Source organism: Osmia bicornis, chromosome 12 (genome assembly GCF_907164935.1).
Source record: "Osmia bicornis bicornis chromosome 12, iOsmBic2.1, whole genome shotgun sequence".
Lineage (NCBI taxonomy): Eukaryota > Metazoa > Arthropoda > Insecta > Hymenoptera > Megachilidae > Osmia > Osmia bicornis.
The window spans coordinates 2554497-2575278 of record NC_060227.1 but is presented as its reverse complement, the minus strand read 5'-3'; the positions used below and the strand labels follow the sequence as shown (position 1 = coordinate 2575278).

At 34.7% G+C, this 20782-nt stretch overlaps 5 protein-coding genes across 15 annotated transcripts in view; 3 read left to right on the top strand and 2 right to left on the bottom strand.

The window, feature by feature from the left end:
• The window catches only part of LOC114873250, a 47411-nt gene extending 44215 nt beyond the window's left edge, over positions 1-3196 (top strand). For 7 of the 8 annotated variants that reach the window (XM_029181371.2, XM_029181370.2, XM_046288248.1 and 4 more), the window contains 3 exons: positions 216-523; positions 613-949; positions 1042-3196. In XM_029181371.2, the coding sequence (XP_029037204.1) occupies positions 216-523; positions 613-949; positions 1042-1218 (822 nt within the window). In that variant the 3' untranslated portion in view covers positions 1219-3196. The remainder of the gene's footprint in view (positions 1-215; positions 524-612; positions 950-1041) is intronic. The other variant, XR_006829963.1, reaches the window with a different exon arrangement.
• A 1007-nt stretch (positions 3197-4203) lies between these two features.
• On the top strand, positions 4204-5612 carry LOC114873168 (mitochondrial mRNA pseudouridine synthase Trub2). The gene is given in 5 exon segments (XM_029181196.2): positions 4204-4454; positions 4526-4934; positions 5006-5142; positions 5212-5331; positions 5334-5612. Coding segments are annotated over 5 exon segments (984 nt in total). The 5' UTR covers positions 4204-4306; the 3' UTR covers positions 5504-5612.
• LOC114873167 (ribonuclease 3) lies at positions 5494-10513 on the bottom strand. The gene is made up of 11 exons (XM_029181195.2): positions 10322-10513; positions 9278-10194; positions 8965-9208; positions 8703-8894; positions 8270-8627; positions 7777-8194; positions 6747-7698; positions 6470-6679; positions 6084-6406; positions 5864-6009; positions 5494-5799 (listed from the first exon to the last, which is right to left on the bottom strand). The coding sequence occupies exons 2-11, from the start codon at positions 10174-10176 to the stop codon at positions 5633-5635; spliced, it is 3909 nt and encodes a 1302-aa protein (XP_029037028.2). The 5' UTR covers positions 10177-10194; positions 10322-10513; the 3' UTR covers positions 5494-5632.
• Positions 10514-10901: 388 nt separating this feature from the next.
• Positions 10902-14254, top strand: LOC114873170 (ras-related protein Rab-9A). Of its 3 annotated transcripts, XM_029181201.2 has the most exons (4): positions 10902-12230; positions 12306-12562; positions 13519-13577; positions 13795-14254. In XM_029181201.2, the coding sequence occupies exons 1-3, from the start codon at positions 11796-11798 to the stop codon at positions 13535-13537; spliced, it is 711 nt and encodes a 236-aa protein (XP_029037034.1). In that variant the 5' UTR covers positions 10902-11795; the 3' UTR covers positions 13538-13577; positions 13795-14254. The 3 variants fall into 3 exon arrangements, with proteins under 3 accessions (XP_029037034.1, XP_029037033.1, XP_029037035.1); XM_029181200.2 differs by having other exon boundaries at positions 13519-14254; XM_029181202.2 differs by lacking the exon at positions 13519-13577 and having other exon boundaries at positions 10903-12230.
• A 551-nt stretch (positions 14255-14805) lies between these two features.
• Positions 14806-20654, bottom strand: LOC114873169 (high affinity copper uptake protein 1-like). 2 transcript variants are annotated; one of them, XM_029181199.2, is made up of 5 exons: positions 20441-20654; positions 16335-16553; positions 16038-16270; positions 15888-15917; positions 14806-15724 (listed from the first exon to the last, which is right to left on the bottom strand). In XM_029181199.2, the coding sequence occupies exons 2-5, from the start codon at positions 16551-16553 to the stop codon at positions 15523-15525; spliced, it is 684 nt and encodes a 227-aa protein (XP_029037032.1). In that variant the 5' UTR covers positions 20441-20654; the 3' UTR covers positions 14806-15522. The 2 variants fall into 2 exon arrangements, with proteins under 2 accessions (XP_029037032.1, XP_029037031.1); XM_029181198.2 differs by lacking the exon at positions 20441-20654 and adding an exon at positions 16978-17047.
• Between the last annotated feature and the right edge of the window lie 128 nt (positions 20655-20782).

Genomic DNA, 20782 nt, shown 5'->3' with positions numbered 1-20782 from the left:
GGCATCGTGTTATTAAATGTGTTTGCCTTTCGCTACAGTAAGGTTTCAGGTATCGATCAAGTACCTTGCAATTACCTTGTTTAACGCTTATCGAACGTTTAAGACCGTGTCTCGAGCGATCTCCGAGTATTCATGGAGGTTAATCCGAAATTCTGTACAGATTAACAGATGCATTATTCGTTGAACGCGCTGAGTGGATAATTCGATTATTCCAGGAAGACCTGGTGGCCCGGTTGACGAGAGAGAAGGCCGAGCAACTGCGAACATTGTCCTCGCAGTTGCTGCTATTCGAATCGAGGCTTTGTCGGAAGCAGAAGGAGATCGAGGCTAGCCTGGCTCAACGAGAATCCATTATTCTCCGACAACAGAGGGTGATTCGGCAACTGCAAAGCAGATTGGCGGAAAGAAGCGCCGGGACGCGGGATTCGCCACCCTGCGACGCTCTCGACAGATTGGACAGTCTGGGTGATAGCGACAGCGCCGTGGTCCTCGAGGAGGCTGCCGATGACCTCGCACCGCCAAGGTACCGATCGGAAACCTCATCTTTTCCCCCTGGGAAATTAACTGTTTACCGTGTCCGAAATTGTAAACCTTTTTAATATTGACTTTCAGATTTCGTTCGAACATCACCGACGTGACGGTGATTCGTTCGGTGTCGGACGCTGTTGAACCGTCGAGTAAATACTCGTCGATGCGGCGGTGCAATGGATTCCTCAGGAGACCGGAAATCCTCGAGACCGTTTACTCGGTCGAAGAGGACGCCGACAGTGAAAACAATCAGGACCCGTCCGAGTCCACGGAAAACTCTGAATGCGAGGAACGACGGGCAAAGAACTTGGGGAACGGAAAGGGCAGGCTTCAGGATCTCTATGGGAGCTTCGAGAGGCTCGCTCAAGAAGCGGATTCCCCGCCCAGCGAGAGACCTAGGGACGAAAGCCAACAAGCACAGGTGAAGAGAATTATTTTTGTTCTCAGTAAATATTTTTCTTAATCGATGAAACTTTCATCGAATTGCAAATGTTCGTTTACGATCGTTCTCAGGTAACGTACAACAGGGTAATGAGCAATCACAGATCAGTAACGAAGCCAAAAGACGTGAAATACAAGAGGATAAACAAGGCGAAGTCGAAGAGTCTGGAAGAGTTGAGAGGTCGGTTGAGAAACTGGGTTGAGAAAGGTAACAAAATCGCTATATCGTTGGATCAGTCGTACGCCTGAACCTGTATCTTCTGAAAGTATAGAGAGAATCGTTTAAAGCCATGATTGTTCATCGACGCAACGTCTTTGCGATCACCAGAGGTAATTATGGAACTTATTCCGAGGCGTGATCGCCGGCCCGGTATAATTCATTGAAATTCTCATCGCTCCATGTGATATTTACTGTAGTGTCTCGAGAATTAATTAGAAAAACATTCCGCACTGTGGAATATGTTGCGCGTGAACGATTTTCAACGTTGTTTGTGATATATGTATACAGGATAACGAAGAAAAAGGGTTCAGAACTTACAGGGTACTCGCTAAGTCGAGTGAAAAATGTTTAGCGAGCTCGTTCAGACCTTCTCCTCTCCTCCTTTCCTTCCTATCCTGTAATTAAAAACATTTGATAAGTATAAAAGAAAAAATCAACAAATTTTTTGCATATGATTTCTATGAAAGAAACCAAAGAATTGTACCAAAAGAAAGATTAGCAATTTGTGCTCAAAGTGTCGGCTTAGTTGACTTTCAGAGATTTTCAGTTGTTTCCTCTATTAATAATAATTCTTATTGATTTTCTGTATACCCGTCATCAAGATTTTTCACTCCAAATGACGAGTACTATCTGTGAGTACAAAACCCTTTTCTTTCAAACACCCTGTGTAATGATTTTACAGTAATAAGACCAGGTTATTCTAGTGATAATTACTGTCACGTTCGAAACGATAAGTGATTTTCGCGAGATTTTCTTCTTTTCTTCTCCGTATAAAATCCGCGTAATCGAGTGTACTTTTCTCTTTGTATTCGCTCCTCTCTAAAAATCACGTTTCACGACGTTAGGATATGTACTGCGATAACATTGTGCCCGTCAAATCGATTCCTTTTCCGTCAATTAAGACCACAATTGATTGTTCGACGCAAAGCTTCAATCAGAAAAACGATACGTAGGTACGTTCACTGTTTTTTAAAAGGACAGACCAGATATCTACGCATTCGTACAGACCTGAGCTCAAGTTTTTACCGCTATCTGTCGCGTCGTTTTTCCTCCCCGTATACACTTTGTCTACACCGCGAGAAATATTAAGCGATTAACGTTTCCGATGCATCAAATGCGAGACTTAATTAACGTTTCACGTGGGATACACTTCTTTCCTCTAATGGTCGCGTCTGAACGTTGAAGATACGTGCCACTCTTCGCTTTTCTATAAGATTTCCTGTTCAGCTCACCGGAATCGCTCGCCCGACTGATCGAACTAATTAACGCTCTTCGTAATTAAGAAAATCATCAATGATAATGTACCTTTCTAAGTAATCCGTGTTAGGGTCCTCGTTAAAGGACATAGTTAATTCGGCAGTATTGCGAATCGATCGCTTCAATCAGTCGAGCGATCAAACTTTTCTAATATAAGATTGAAAGTTTTCTAAACTCTAATTAATTTCGGATAATCAATATCTATAAACATGTGATGCATTTACAGACTCGTATACAGCACGATTAAAATTGCTCGTTAAGACACGAAAGTCACACTCTGTAGCATAATATTTTTCGATCGTTCTTTACGCCAAAATCGGTAACACGAACAAGAACGGCATTTTTTAATTTATTAATCGATAAAGACAACAAGGCGATATAATTATTACGCCTTGTTCTTTATAAAAGTGAGAAAGAAAGAGAGAGAAATCCTTGAGGGTACCTGTCTTAAATTTAAAGCTACGTAGAGGAGTTTCTGTTCGAAATAGATTTTCTATTTTCTAAACGTGTCTTCGAAAAGGATATAAAGGTAACAATCGACAATCCCTACTTCCGAAGAGAAATACATATATATATATACATATAACGTTAGAAAAAAAGTCTACAGATAATTGATTTTTTTTTCTTTTTGTAAATAAAAAATGATAAGATACGTATGTAATATTTTATTGCTAAGATTCCTCGGAATTCTACAAGATTATCATGTAGATAGTCGCGTCCCGCGAAAATTTAATAAATTTTAACGATATAGAAACGAGTTTTATGTTCCTGTAGGCTGTATAACAGACAGCCATCGACAGATCTCGTGCATAATATACTGCGCGCTTATAAATATATTATATATATATATATATCTAATACGTATATAAATAAAACGCATATAAATATATATAAAATGTATATGAAATACGATATAAAATGTATTTGAGTCTACTACCGGATGACGGATAGGGAATGAGAACGCGTTCAAGTATACACGTGGACAAATGCTGCAAACGGTACACGAGAAAGAGATTGCTATTTTAATTCACGTAAACGATGTAACGTGTATACCGTCGCTTTTTTAGAAAATTAGTAGACTGCTACCAATATTAATAATTAACGCATTATTATTTCAATTAATTATTATTAAACCTCAAATAAATCAAAATATTACATGAGTTATTATTCTCCCTTTTCACTGACGGCAAACCTACATACGTATGTAATCTCGCCTGAGGGTGTCAGGAGCTCCAAAACCATGGCCCGTAAAAAACAAAAGCATGACCAGTGTTTTTGTAACCTTAGACACTGCTACGATATTCCTTTTATGGAATTATAATAAGAAAAATCATAACTATTCACTCTTATATTGATCAATTAAACATAAAACTTCGTTTACAATTAATTTTGGATGTAACAGTATTGATATCATCTGGGGTGTTACGGACCCCGATACACCGGTAACTCTGCATACCGACTCGATATCATTTGGGGTGTCAGGGACCCCGATGCATCGGTGTCTGCATACCGACATTTTGGCGTCCGGGGTGTCAGGGACCCCTCGAGAACAGAGGCGCATCCAGTCTTGATGACCATACCTGCAACGGGGGTACTAGCGCCATCTATCCGGAACTCGCGGAAACTATTTGTCGACTAGTTTCCACGGATATCCGATAGATGGCGCTAGTGTTCTTTTTACGGAAAATTGATCGGTAAGTTGTCGAGTAGTTTGAGCCGTCTGTGTATAGATGGCGCTAAGGTATTCACCCCCGCAGGCCAGAGTTCACTTGTGGTGTCTGAGAATCCCTAAAATCATGACACCTCGAAAACAAAGGCACTATAGTCACTGATATAGGTTAAAAGAAAAATAATTTTAACATGCCATTCTTAATAAATCAAGTACGAAGTTATTTAAACGATGCAAGGTCATTTTACAAAGCGTTAAATGGTGTATTTATCATTTATAAACCTACTGCTCTGTACTTCAACCAAATGAGAGAAACAATCGTTAAAAACTTATGCAGAGGTTATAACAGTTCTTTATTTGTTACAAAATACTTTATTAATAAAAGTAATTATATGATCTATTGTTTTTAGATCTGAATTGTATGCCCGGACGACCAATGATGAAACATGTAGCAATAGAAGGTGAAACAAATAAGGATATGCAAGTTATTGTTCGAAATAGTTATGCAGATCATCCACTAGTTGTAGGACCTCGTTATCAAATAAATGACTTTAGATTAGCAGCTACAAAAATTATGAAATCAGACGTGTCTGGTGTTATAGTATGTGGAATTAATAGTGGTAACGGACTGATACATAGAATGAAACAAACCAGATACCCAAGATTTTATAAAGTAAAGGGAGTGCTTGGTCAAGCAACAGACAATTTGTTTCATACTGGAAAGATAGTTGAAAAATCCACCTATAAACACGTAAAACGTGGTCATCTGGACAAAATTTGCCGTTCAATGCAATCTTCTCATCAAAGAAAAATGTTTGAGTATGTATTATGAATATGCATATAGAATCAACATATAAATATAAGATTTATATTGTACCATGTATTTAAAGATTATGTGGAGTAGACATGGAAAGTCAAGCTGCATATGAGTTAGCAATCAAAGGTCCACTCAGACCTGCAGATCCTAATGTTCCTATGGTATATACAATTAAATGTGTATACTTCTCACCTCCATATTTTACATTAGGTAAACATATTTAATTATGCGAAAGTTTAAATTAATGAAAAATTATATAATAAAATTTGTTTTTCACAGAAATTGTGTGTATAAACGAAGATGATATATATTTAAAAACCATAATTCATGAAGTGGGAATGAGACTTCACGCTACTGCTACTTGTATCCAACTAAGTTGTGTTCAAGATGGCATATTTACTTTAAAAATGCATTATTACCAAAACATTGGACTTTGAAAGATATTGTGGCAAATATGCAAATATGTCACAGGCTCATTAAGGAAAATGAACAATTGTTAAGCCCGGAAAGTGCGACACTAATAGAATTTCCTAGATACAACAGTAATACTGAAGAACGATCTACAGCATAATAGATATATTTATTTTTTATATTATAATGCTATTTATTTAGACATAGTTACTAACTTGATGTATTATATCCGTTACTGTATAATATTCAATACAAAAGCCTAGGTGAGATTTTTTATTTTTATAATTAGTTATACTTCACTTCGACTCCTTTTAGAACGCGGACCAAAATCGGAATTGTCGTGTTTATCGGTAGGTTTCATTGACCTTCCTCTTATTTTATGTTTATTTGGCCATTGTTGCATTTTCATACTTTTCGCTATCACGCGTTTCTGATGATCTAATTGCGGGAACAAATCTACAAGAGAAAATAATAAAATGTTAATTACATTATAAAATTTTGCTTGACAAGAATCCTGTACCTTGAGATTTTTCTAAGGCTTCTTTGGCTGAATTCATTTCAGCTTCTTGAATACTGTGTCCTGATGCTTTTGCTAATCGTTTTCCTTGGAAGTATACAGCAACAGTATACACTCTTGTATTTGTTGGTCCTTTACATTCAATTACTCTGAACAAAAATTGATTAGATAGTTATTTATAACAATATACACAAATTCGTCATTTAATCTTATTTTAACTTACTTGTATACAGGAATATCAGGTTCCCCACCGTCCATTGTTCTTAATGTTAAACAACACTGTTGTAATTTACTTTTTGGATCGTTCCAATCTTGATTCATAATAAAATCTTGCAAACGTGGGAAGAAACATACGTCACAGAAAACGTGACAATATTCTAAACCTTTATCGACATAAAGAGCTCCTAAAAATGCTTCCAACAAATCTGCTCTGTCCTTTGTTTTCAACTCAGCCTTTGGATTACCATATAGTGCATACTGAGTCATTCCTAAATCATCACACACGACAGCTTGTGTTTTATTATTTACAAGAGAACTTCGTAAAAGCTGTCAAATAAAAATATGTATTTAATGAATGTTTAATCAGTTAGAAGTTACAATAATACTTACAGATAAATGTCCCTCATGATGTTCTGGAAAATATTTATATAAATATTCAGAAACTATCAGTTGTAGCACAGTATCCCCTAAAAATTCTAAACGTTGATTCGAACCTAATGTTAAATTTGTATATCCTATACTGCGATCGGTAAAGGCTCTAGCTAACAAACGAATATGGGTAAACTCTATGCCAATGGATTCTTCAAATTTTGTTAATTTCTATATAAAAAGACATTAAATTATTCAATTTATCATGAAACAATTATTGTGCATATACAATACTTACCTGCAACAGTTCAAAACTTGGTATCCATTGTCTATCACCTGTTGGTTCCTGTTCTTGCAAAGGATGTTTTGGATAATTCACCCACACTTTTGAAAGATCATCTTCGTCTTTGAAAAGTGTTTCTCCAAATACCCTGTCAGCAACTTCGATACCTCCATCAAGGAACAACGAACCCATTAACGCTTCGAAACAATTCGCCATTGCGTGTCTTAATTCCAAATCGTGGCAAAGATCACTGCCATGCGCGTATAGCATATATTCTTCTAAATTTAATTTTTTCGCTAACACAGCGAGATGCTGATTTTGAACAATGGCTGCTCTGTAAGTGGCTAAACCACCTTCTTCTAAATCAGGGAACATATGAAATAAATGAATCGATGTAAGAAATTCGACCACTGCATCTCCTAAGAATTCCAATCTTTCGTTGTGCGCTATTGAAGATTCCGTTTCAGTTCTTGCTCCGAATCTTGACATTATGTTGATCAGTGTATTAATACCACGCTTTCGAGTATTCATGTAATGAATTCGTCGATCACCATATTCAGGCTGTCTTATGCCACAATTAGTTAAAGAATTTCGTGCATGATCTGGATTCGTACCGAAATTTTCACGGTAACTGGGATGCGTTAATGCTAACTGAAGAAGGTATCTGTTCTTAAATTCGTAGCCTAATGTGCATTCTAAGTTGTCTAAGGATTTATGAAATCTTAAATGGCAAACAAGTACTGGAATCAGCATAGCATGTTGCACTATATCGCACATAATTCCGGTTCTGCAAAATCCTTCAGAACTAACATCTACAGTAACGTCGCGTTTCATTTTGCTTTGGGTTCTTAATTCTTGAAGTTTATTTTCCTTTGCCTCCAACTTTCTTTTATCTTCAAACGATGGTTTCGGCATATTAGCCAACAAGTGGCGAAATTTTACATAATCCCTCCATGCTTTCTGGTAACTGAAATAAGCAATTAGATGCATAAATATCATTTTGTTATCAGATAAATAATATTTTTAGAGAAGAAAGAATATTTACTCAGCGTTTCCTGCATAACTAAGTTGTGGTGGTCTAATTCCAAAATGTACAATTTCAGGGTATGCAACTATACCAGGCGGCTGATCAGCCTGATTCCTGTCTAACTGATCAACACGAACGCTGCATGGTTTTTTACCCGGATACGTGACAATCATACCTTTTACCTCGTCGGCAAAATTTTGCCATTTATATTGCGGCATTTCTACCAGCCTGGGTAAATCATCTGGATCTATTAACAATTTACTACTTTTTATTAAATAATTTAGAACTTCATTCATTGACAAGATTTCCTGCCCATTATCGGCTAAATCACGCACAAATCTTGGCATAAAATGAAACTGTCCACAACCAGATTTATCCTGTGCTGCTTGTAAATCAAAATCCACCAGTTCCAATACTTCCTTGAATAAGTATGTTTCTGATAAAACGATTAATTATTAGCGAGTACAAAATATTAAAAATAACGTGTTAGATATAATAAAACGAAACTTACGAAAATAATCCAATTCTCTTATAGTAAAATTCTCTGGCAGTTTTTCGTCTATATAAAGAATTGTGTACTCTATGTTAAATCTTATCACTTTACACGTCGGCAGCTTTACAAGAGGAAAATGAGAAAGCATAGAAAAACCTTCAAATATAAATTCGTGTTCATCGTGTTTAATAATCGTCGGTGTTTTAGTAAGAAAATTTGTTGGTGGACTAATTGTTATTCGATAATGATATAATTTATCGGCGTTATTTGAATTTAAATCACACTTATTTATTGCACCTTCTCCAGCATAAATTCCATGCCTGATCCCGGATCTTCTTGACTTTGCACTACATCTACACAATGGTCCATCATTCATCTACAAAATCCATAAGTTGTTAAATATATTTTATGTAATTCAACATTGTGCAACATTTAGGAAACAAGTACCCACTTCACCAGGATCGTTAAACCACATTTCAGGATGTAATCTTTGTGGATGTTGTTTCTTTGCCATTAATTCTTCCATTGTTCTATCATCCTCATCCATTGAACTATCACTATCAGAAGAAGAGCTGCTACAAGCTTCGGACTTATGCCTACATAAACGAGCTCTGGTTTTTCTTGGAGGTGGTTCATAGGGAGGCTACATAGTGCGAAATTAGAAACGTTTATAAATGTATAAAAAATTTTCTATTACACTACTATAAATATACCTGTAAAGCTCTTGCACTTCCAGCTCTGTCTAATAATACGTTCTTGAATGATTCACATAATTCATGCAGTTTGGATGTGCCTCTCATTAATTTTGAATTATTTTCATCTCTAATATAGTACAAATCTGCTGGTGCAGTACGTGTCCAAACTTTTCTTGCATTTTCCATAATACCCTCAGGTCCCATTGCAGATAATTCATCCATTTTCCTTTCCATATCTTTGCTTGTTGCACAATAATCCTGCCTACATAAAACTACATGATACAAAAAGATCGTATTTGTTTAAGTAGCTTGTTTCAAACAGACACATTACCTGTACTTTTCTAAAAGTAACTCTCTTTCAGTTGGATCTTTTTTGGTAGCAAAATTATTTGGACTATTGGTTCTAGATGAATAGGATTCTTGAGATCTTGATCTTTTCCTATTTCTGTAGCTTGTATATGATCTTTGAGAACGCGAGATATATGAATTATTTCTTTTACTAGATGATCTCCTCTCAGAATCTTCTTCATTATATGAATGATCTCTAGAACATGATCTGTTTTTAGGATATTTTGAGTACTTATCCCTTTGAGAATCATACCGTGATCTGTATGGTGATCTGCTTGATCTTGATTTATTATCAGGACTTTTGGAACGTTTTCTAACTGAATGACTAGTAGAGGATTCTTTATCTTTATATCTTCCTTCTAATCTTTTATTCCTTGGGGATTCATCGTACTTTTTATATGCAGGTTTCATATCATCTTCTTCTACTTTGTTTACATCGTACCAAGAAGATGTATTGCTCTGTGATTTATCCCAATCAGATGAATAATTGTTGGAATTCCATTCTGTAGTAGCATTATTCTGATAGGCATTTCTATCATTCCAATTTGAATTAAAATTTCCTGTTACTGGTTGACAATAGTTAGAAATTCCATAGTTCTGATTATTACATTGCATTTCCGGTTGATTTTGATAAGAAACATCATGATAAGAATTTGGAATTTCATTCTGATAACAAGGTGCCATAGAATGATACGATTGAATAAAATTACCAGTTTTGTTTTCTGGTAAATTAGAAACTGGCATGTTGTAAGATGGTGGTGGTTGTCTAAAATTTGGCGGTGGAAAATTTGGAGGTGGCACAGAATAATATCCCATGTTTTGCGGCTGAGAAACTCCTGAACCCCAAAAGTAAGATTGGCCTACATTTGAAGGATTTGCCATTTTTACAAAATATTTCACCTGAAATATGAATTGCATCAAATAACGAAAAAGTACATTTGTTCAAAGTATTTATCGCTATTAATGATTATGAAACAGAATCTTTTTAGTAAGCAAAATTATAATACAGACATGTAGGTGTTCTTACAATTTCGTTTTCCCCTTAATGTAACCGAATTCGAATATTAAATTTGGCTATAGAAATGAATAGAAGGGTATAATAGTCATCTATAACATAACTCTTGTACTTTCTTAACATTTATTTAGTGTTTAGAACAAAAAATCAAGTTCTGCTGGAAAACTACTTTACATCCTTAAACTAATACATCTAAGTGCGAGCAATGATTTTTCATCTATTAAAGCGCCACCTTATGGTTACGAAGGAAACGTAATTCAAATTCTACAAAAGTAGCCGAATAATTACAAATAATTATAATTGATTGCCATATAATCATTTATAATGTAACAATTTATCAAACATTATACATTATTATCACCCGAGTAACATATCCCTCTTTTAACAGACCAAATCATCGTAATTGCTTTTACTAGATGTATGGATCATTCTTAAAATAACGCAAGATTTTATTACATTGTTTAGTGCTTGAAAACATCATTTTCATTTAAAGAAAAGGGTATTGTGTTTTATTGTCAATATTAAAATACAATTGAATTATAATCTTCACATAAAGACTTGCTATTCTGAAACATTGTAATTCTATAAGAGTACGATTTAAATAATATACATGTTCATATCAGCAGTAATTTGTATCATGTTTCCATTGCAGCAAGTTAATATTATCTCGATACGAGGCTAATATTATTTATAATTTTAGGTAGCCATATTCATCCTGAACGTTCAACTACAAACATGGGCGTTTCTTTTGTCAGTGACTGTAGTCGCTGCTTTCGTCGTCTGCAAAGTGTCAAATACTTTGCGCACAACGAAAATGCTTAAAGACAGTGATACATTTTAGTTGTTTGAAAATTTTAAAAGATTTTTCATGTTTCTTACTGTTGTCAAATGATTTCAAGTGAACACACGATATATATACATACATGTACCTATTTAAAAAAATTGCAATTTTACTCGGTGATGGGTATGATTCAGTACCGAAGGGCATCTTTCCGAGGTATTACGACTTCGTTGGAACGATTGATCTAAAAAATGAACATGATGAAGTACACACCCTCTACAAAAGTATAAACTAGAATCTCATCTGTAGAACTCCTTTGAATTCTGCTTAAATAGACGCTAAAATGTTCATGTCAAACGGGAAGGTTATGCTTCGTCATGAAATGAAAATCACTATCCTGGTGTTTTAAACAATATAATTATTTAACTGCACAAAGGAAAGAGATACAGTTAAGAATTGTGTATGAGAATATGTGGTAATTTAAAATGTATGTTGTATGAGAAAAAGTGGATTGACTTATTTGATATCAGAATCAGCTGATTCCTACTACGTTGACAAGGGATCGCTGTATACGAACGATATTAAACTAGTACAACAGATTAATGATTCGATATCAAAGGCAGTGATATGTGAAAAATATATATTTATAATCATATTTTTGAACATATATTGTTTATTGTTCTGAAAATACAAAAAGTAAAGAAAATGTCAGGAAACAATTCAACTGCAGTAAACACACCTAGAGGTGGGAATCTACAAAATCGTAATTCTCAAAGATCTACACTTTTAAAAGTGGTGATTCTTGGCGATGGTGGAGTTGGAAAGTCTTGTCTTATGAACAGATTTGTATCAAATCACTTTGATGAACATAGTTTTCATACCATTGGTGTAGAGTTTTTAAATAAGGATATTGAAATTAATGGAGAAGCATATACCCTTCAAATATGGGATACAGCTGGACAAGAAAGATTTAAAACCCTTAGAACTCCATTCTATAGGGGATCTGATATTTGTCTCTTGACCTATGCAGTCGATGATAGAACAAGTTTTAAAAATTTAGCACTTTGGAGGTCAGAATTTCTTTATTATGCCGATGTTCAGGAAGGATCAACATTTCCGTTCATAGTTGTTGGAAACAAAGTAATTAGATAGTAATAATTAATGCTATATAATATTGTTTACCGTTAATAAACTACACAGAGACAATTTTTGTAGGTGGATGTTCCAGAGTCTGAGAAACAAGTTTCTACGGAAGAAGCTGAAGCTTGGTGTGCAGAAAATGGAGATCCTCCATTAGTAGAAACATCTGCAAAAGATGCAACTAACGTTGAAGCAGCATTTGGAGCAGCTGTTGCTGCTTGGGCACAGCTTGAAGCTAGACTTGAGCGGCCATTAGTAGAAGATACTGTTGATCTTTCTAAACAACAGTCTCCTCATCGTTCAAGTTGTTGTATGCCTGTGTCTGGTGCTGAGTAGGTGATAGATATAAGATTTTAAATATTTTTTATGTTTTCATAACATAATGCATGAATCATATTTCTCAAAACCCACAATTATGAAATCTGAAGGAAATGAGCAGTAAAAAGAGAAGCATAACAAATAATTTTTGTGATGGAAGCTGGTATTCTTGGAACGAGCAGATAGAATATGTTTATACAGGATTGCCTCGTAATAAGCAACACGCTCGGGTCTAGCCAGTTGCTTATTACGGATCAGGTATGCTATTCGGCTCGAATTTGTTCTCGAACCGGGACGATAGAGAACACTAGAAACGAGTGAGATCCGAGGTAGCGGCAAATCATAAAGTGATCGGCCGAGCAAGGATGTTATTTTTTTAACAAGGATAGAACATAGCATGCCCTCTCATTCTCGCACGATTTCGCTTATTTCAAGGCAAATATGCTAGACTGAGAAGCATTATATATATTCCATCCTTCTTCTACTAACCGATGTCAGTGCTTAGTCGAGTCTGACAATTTATTACCCAAAACATCGGCTTCTCGTTTTCACGGACCTCTCACTCATTTCTCGAACCTCTCACTTTGCGGGCGACATTAAACGAAAAGGTGGAGATAGAGATTTGCTTATTTCGAGCCGAAAAACTGTTGCTTATTACGGATCAATACTGTACCTGAAAAGAGTACATTGCGTTGCAAACTGTATGAATTCTTAAAAGTGATGATCACTGTATTTAGGACATATAAGGACATTATATTATAGAAATATAAGAACTTTATTCCTTTTTCTTTGACCTACACAACGCTTATCTCTTACTAATATTTCATTTAATCCCTGAAAATTGATTCATCACCATTGGCAACAGTTTTAAAGTATCTAAAGTGATAATAGGTTGAACGAAAATAGACACGTTTGTTTGCTACTAATAATATTAATGACAATTTTGCATGTATCATGCTTTTTCTTCTAGGTCTAACAAAATTATTTGAAGAGATCTCTTGCCTGTCTGCAATCTTTCATCATAATAAGGTGAATTTTAATATTACAAGTAGTTTCTCTTTATTATATTCAGTTTTTAATTACAATAAATATGCTTTATGTTGCCAATGAACATATTTATGACATTTGCATAAATCAGACTTATTTAATTTTATTAATTTTAATGACATTGTTTAGTTCCATTAACTGTAAATTTGAACGAACAAATTACGCAAAAGAAATAACATATTGTGGTTGATATTTCCAGAATGCGACTGTAAAGTGTAAGGTCAAATTGAACGTCCTACTCGTGTCACGCTTTGTGCAGCTCTTGAGCTACAAACAGTATTTTAAGTGTTTCGTACACCATTGGCTTGTGATAAAATAATAATAATAATAATAATAATAATAATAATAATAATAATAATAGTTATAATCAGTATCATCAACTGCTTTATAAATAAGAAATAGATATATAAAATGTAATTTAGCTTTGTAATCTAAATTTGCCTTATCATTGCAGCACAAACTAAGGGCAGTGGTAGTAAGATATATTTGTCGGAAAATCTTTTAAATCGTGTTTACACATTCGTATATGATTTTGAAACATATATACAACAAAACGTACTCTGCTGCTCTTGGAATGCTCTGCAGTCGATGTTTAAAGATTTTCCTACAAAATTAATAGTATTATAAACACATTAAATAAAGCTTTTTGTACAACCTCACGTGTATGAAATGCATTTCTAAAGCACTGTAACTTACCTAAGAGCTACTTAATACTTTAATAATGCTTTACATACAGAAGATAAGTAGTAGATAACATTATTGTAATTTGAAGATTATTTCAAATGAAAAAAAAAGGTTCGCATTTATTATAAATGTGACTTGCATGCTGGTGCTTTTTGTATAGCTACATGTGGGATATATAAATTTCTGGCATCTTACCCAATAATGTGTTGGTTCAGGTGCAAACTGCATTATAGAATTTAACCATATCAAGATGGAAATATCTGACCAACTGTTCTATTATATAAAATATGAATTCTGTTACACATTATTAATCCTACATGAGTTTTCTTAATGATTTTATAAAAATCGTTTATGTACAATATGTGTTGCATTTATTATACGACACTTTATTTATTATTATCTTATATTTGTCAAAATGGCAGCCTAGATTTTTATAGTACATTTTAGGTAATAATTTGTGTCTATATTTACTGAATTTTATAAGCTTAAAAATCGATTTTGCAGGAAAAATAAAAATACTCTGTGCTTGTTTAAAACTGATAAAATGTATTGATCAAGTATCACTGATTCCTTATTTCGAATTTTAATTACACAAGTGAATTTATATTTATATTATTTTACATTTTATAAATAAAAATAGTTTCTAAAATAATTTTTAATAATACAGTCGTCGATAACGTTATATTGTAACAATACGTCGTAATGTATGCGACATTTAAGATACTTTTACACACTTTTGTCTCAAATATTAAAATCGATTAAAGAGTAAATATTTATAAAATATATTATAATATAAAATTAAGAGTGTAAAAATTTGGAGAAAAGTGTGCGCGTATCTTATGATATTTTTTTCATTTTTGAAGTTCTTAATAATATTTACAAATGAAGTGTGCTATAGTTCAAATCAAAGGTTCAATCTTCCAATATTTTTGTATACAAATTTGCATTTTATAGATATTTTTTACGTAATAATGATTAAATCATGCTATCTTTTTTAACAAGCAACTAAATTGTTGCATTCTGTATGCATAAAATAACTATGCATAGGAATAAACTTAAACTAAAAACTTTTCCTTTATATATTTCTGTAAATACAAATTTAGGATAATTATACTTCCTGCAGATGTTTACTATATGTAATTAATTATTTTCAAGTTCCTCTGAGCAATATGAACTTCGTGGCAATGTACACTTATGTACATTTTTGTCGTGAAAATACAGTATATTGTAAACACATAATTAGCTAATGACAATGTTCTGTAACATCTACAATAACAGATTTTTTCCATCCAAATAAGAAGTAACCAATTGCTGCACCAAATACTACAGCAAAACACAACCACACATTGTAAGTCATAAAGATCAGCATAAGGAAATATGACAGCACAATTTGCACAATGTGTAACAATGTTTGAAATGTATGCATCCATGATAACATTGTGGGCCTGCACAAATTTATATAGAATATATTAATTTCCAACCAATTTTAGGGTCAGCGATAAAAAATGCAACTGATTTAAAGAAAAATTAAGATCATTAAAAAGGCATTTAAGCATTAAAATCAGAAAACACAGATAAAACAAATAGATTGATTTCTCATTTACTTACGGTTGTTTGTGAATTACTTCTCCAACCATACTAAAAAAAAAAATATATAAAATAAAATAAAAATAAAGTAAAATAAAATTGAGATGAACAATCAATAGCAATTTCTCATGTACTCGAATGTAAGGCGAAGAAACAAAATATCAAACTTACTGTACGACTCGATTATCTTCAGCCACGACGTTCTTTTCTGGAGGCATCGTGACACTTCGATACTGAAGCGCATTGTAAGTCTTCCAGAACAAATATTCACGATAATACTTTAAACCTTCGTAAAGTGCAGCCATGATCATTATACCGATCATCGAGCCAACGAGCCCTCCGATCGACGAGATTTTCCAGGATTCGAACAATACATGTTCACAGTACCCTCCGTGAAACGTCATCTGCAAATACCATCGTTGTTTTACAACCAAGACAATAATTTCATCACTTATCTACGATACGTACCGACATACCATGCATCCCCATATCGGCACATGCTTCAACAGCATGGCCACTATGGCTACTATGATCCATACTCTCATGGTTCATATGATTATGCTGCATAGAAGCATGCATATTTTCGTGCATATTCGAATGATCCATATCTCCGTGGAATGCATGAGTATCACCGCTCGTCTGCCCACCCGATGAATTCATTACGTGTGCCATATGGTCGTGAGACATCTGCAAAGAAGAGGCGCATATTAATTTTTTTCAAGTACATACGTGAAGTTGATTAATCAGAGAATTCGATGCGTTAAGTTATTCGATAAATAGATTACAAGGCTTTTCGAAAATCGAGCGATACAACTGTGAAGGATTGAAATTACTTCTACAATACATCATCCGCATAATTGTGACTTCTTTTTCATATTATTGAAAAGATACTGTTATCGAGACCAAAGACCAGATGCCTGTCAGATTTTACCGGTTGTGATTTATATACGACCACTGCAAATAGGTACTTATCGAATATTTATTGGCACATAACAGGATGATCAACAGAGAAGGGGTGAAGATGTCGTGCCCTCGGTGTGATAAATCGCGTATCGAATTTTTACCAGTAAATACATTTTTTTCGTTAATATAAACTGATTTAAAAACGGACCGCATAAAAGAGGGAACACCTGTTGCTTGTACATTGAATCAGTTCGCTTTGTAACGGAGAACATTGATAGCAAGAGTACGTGTACCGCGTAATCGATATCACATGGAATATGAAATTTTTGCAACGATAAATATACATCGGTGAATTCAAACATCGATAACTACATTTTTTTTTTGTTTTCTCTCTATCGAAGTACTCGATTCCTTGCGTGGTATTATCTATTTTTTATACCCTGAAACAACATCGTTACGTAATCGTTCGATAACCAGAAATTGTATGAAGGTTCAACGAATTGTTACCAAGTTGATTTCTCAATGAACCGTGAGACATTTTGAACTTTCAACAAATGATTTTTTCCTCGATTAGTTAACGTGCTGCTCTTAATACGGCGGTTTGCCGGATCAGTCACGAACGTGTTTGGTACCGAAGAAATCGAGTTCACGAATGGTATCTTGTGAAACACGAACAAAGAGAACGAATAAAAAAGAAAAACGTTAGTCGGCGTACTTTCTAAAGCAGATTTCCTCAAGATCAGATACGGTGGCCCGGACTAGAGGTACCACCATCGACATTCCGTTCTAGTAGCCATTAGGTACGGTAAAAGTACCGATGAACAAGTCACTGAATATTATTCGAAACAAGAAATTTCTGAAAGTCTGGAAAGAATCTTGTTTCCACGGGAACAGTGGGCTAGCCCTGATCTGTTTTAATATTCGAAATTATTAATGATGCAGAAAATTGTTGATATGGAAATAGCACGGTAAAATGGCAACTATGTTTTGGCCGAAGTGAAAAATCTTTTGCATTATTAGTTTAAGAGATATGATGGTCAAATTTTGTTTTTTAAATGGAACCATATATTTTTTTCAGATCATGTGATAGTGCTTCTCAAGACGAATTCATTAAGCTTTGATTTTAATTAGTTTTCAAGATATAACGCTTACAAATTTCCCGGTTTTCAGTAGATTCGTCTCGGTTTGAGCAGCGAGTCGTAAAAGTGGCCCTATTGTTGCGGTTTCTTATTCTTTGGGTCCGCCGTTCCTAGGGTGGCATTTGCCGCAACAATTAGTTTTCAAGATAAAACGTTCACAAATTTCCCGATTTTCAGTAGATGCGTCTTGGTTTGAGCAGCAAGTCGTAAAAGTGGCCCTATTGTTGCGGTTTCTGATTCTTTGGGTCCGCCGTTCCTAGGGTAGACCACCGCTGTGGCATTTGCCGCAACAATAGGGCCGCTTTTACGACTTGCTACTCAAACCGAGACGTATCTACTGAAAATCGGGAAAGTAAACGTTATATCTTGAAAACTAATTAAAATCGAGTGTATACATTAAAGCTTAATGAATTCAAAAGATTTTTCACTTCGGCCAAAACATAGTTGCCATTTTACCGTGCAATTTCAACAATATTTTGTATCATTAATAGTTAAGGAATAACGGCTCTGTCACACTCGGGCTGGGACACCCTGTGCATACATAACGGGAAAATGATATTCCTTGTTGGAAGAGAAATGCGATACGTTTTGCAACAGAAAACGATAATCCGCGAAAACTCGTCACGATTCGTTTGTACATGTTATTAATCGTCCGTTCGTAATGAAGAAATATTTGATTTGTATAAATATTCTACGTGGCGTTCGTTTTACCATTCTGTTCTCTGTCGCAGGCACGAAAGAGAAATTACATCAAACAATAAACTGCGGAAACGATATTTTTACCTTTCTTATTTCAACATATTTACACAGAAGGCAATCATTACGTTTTAACGTGATAACGATTTCATCGAAGGAGGGCTATGTTATTTGCATAATTGCACGGAAAGAAATATAACAAGGAAGTGAAGCGAGGATTATAGATTAAAGATAAGTTGGAAAAAAACAAGTTTATTTTTACTTTTCGAAAAGGGAAAGCATACACCACTAACATTATTTTCAATGTTAGATATGGATTCTGATTATCTGTAGAGACTGATCAATCCTACTGTTCGATTAACCGATTCAGTTTATCGATGTACCCTTGAAGAACAGTCCCCCCAGTACGTACATCGTAATATTTACAAACAATCTCATTGAATTTCTGGTATCACAGAAGCTTATTCCGTGTATGTCAGGTGGCACGGTAATTGGAATACCATTCTTCGTGTATTTAAAATTAACGCTCGGTACGTATCAGGTAATTACACCTTATATTTCGATATCCTTGAACAAGCTGAACAAACGCCATTGTTCGACGGCAGCAGGAAAAAACATGGAAATTCAACAAAAAAAAAGGCAACGCTGTTAGGGAAATTTTATTCGGTATAAGCTGGTAAAAAAAGAATTGAAAACGAGGGGAACACTCGGATAACGCGATACATTATTGTCTGCGGTTAGCAATTTCGTCGAAGAAACCACGCGTGATTAAAATAAGCGGTAGAGATAAGCGTTAGTGTAAAAAATAGGAAATAGGAAACGAAAATATTTTTCAGTAATTTGGTTTTAATTATCTTAGAGGAATGATGAAATAATTTCGGCGTAGGAAGGTAATCCATCTGGTATACGTGAAAAGTGAGGCGTGAAATCCTACACGAATGCATCGTCGACAATATGATGCTGCTCAAGAATTCTTATATTGAAATACCAAGCTTCCAGGGGAGAACCACGCGATATCATTCTCCCGGAAGATGTTTCGATTATTGATTAATTTTTATGAAGGTATACGGTTCACTGAAATCGTGAGATAAAATAGATTTCCAATGATTTCCGCGCATCTTTATTCCACGTATCCTATTTAGTTTCATTACGACGCCGGAACATGTTATTTCAAACATCCTGTAGATTGAAAATTGAAAGGGAACCGGGAGCGTACGATATTGGTTTCAATTGAATCGATGACAGTTAACTGTGATTAATTAACCCGATAGGTTGAATCCGAGGTTTCTGGACAAAAATGTCAATCTATACCTAGTTCGTATGGCAAACACTGAATCATAAGTCATGTTCGATATGGGGAAGAGAAACTACATAAACTTTTAGACGAGAAGGGAGTTGAGTCACATAGCGACTGGAGAATTTAATGATACATTCACTTTTTATCAGTCAGAACTATCACCGATTCGTGTACCCGTAACAAGTATCGTTTACATACATTCCTGAAGAAAAGAAATCGAGGTACTTTTATTTTTCTGAAAGTTCGATACTTTCTATATTTCCTTGAAAGAATAAGTGAAAATATTAATGCGTTACCGATCGTCTTTAAAACAGATGCAGATGTTACATCAATGCTACAATGCTGTCCTATGTTTCTTTCTTATTACATTCTACTAACTAAACTAACTGTCAATATAAGTATGTAATGAAACTCGAAGATAGTAATATATACGGATAGAAAGGATTAATTGAATTCGAAAAACAATCATGTCACTTTCTAATAATTACATCAGAGTGCCCTAATTTTATGTACGAAAGGTTAGCAATTCTAGTACTCACCTTTTTTAAAAAATCGAGGTTATGTCACGGAAAATACTTTTCTTCTATGAGAATACTTGCGTGTGATTATGATGAATGAAAAAAATACACATTCGCAGGTTTCTCTACGTGAACGGTGAAACAGTCTATCACAGATCCATTAATAAACTGCACACAACTTTCACGGCTTCGTCCATCGCCGTAGATGTAAAATAACGAAGAGTTGGGCTTAATGGTTTCGGCGCGTAAACACGTGACACTAGAGCAGCAACGGGATCATTTCCGTACCATTACAATAGATGGCGCAAAAAGTATGCGCCATGCATGCGCTCTTTTTAGAATGTAGCAGGGAGTAATAAAAAA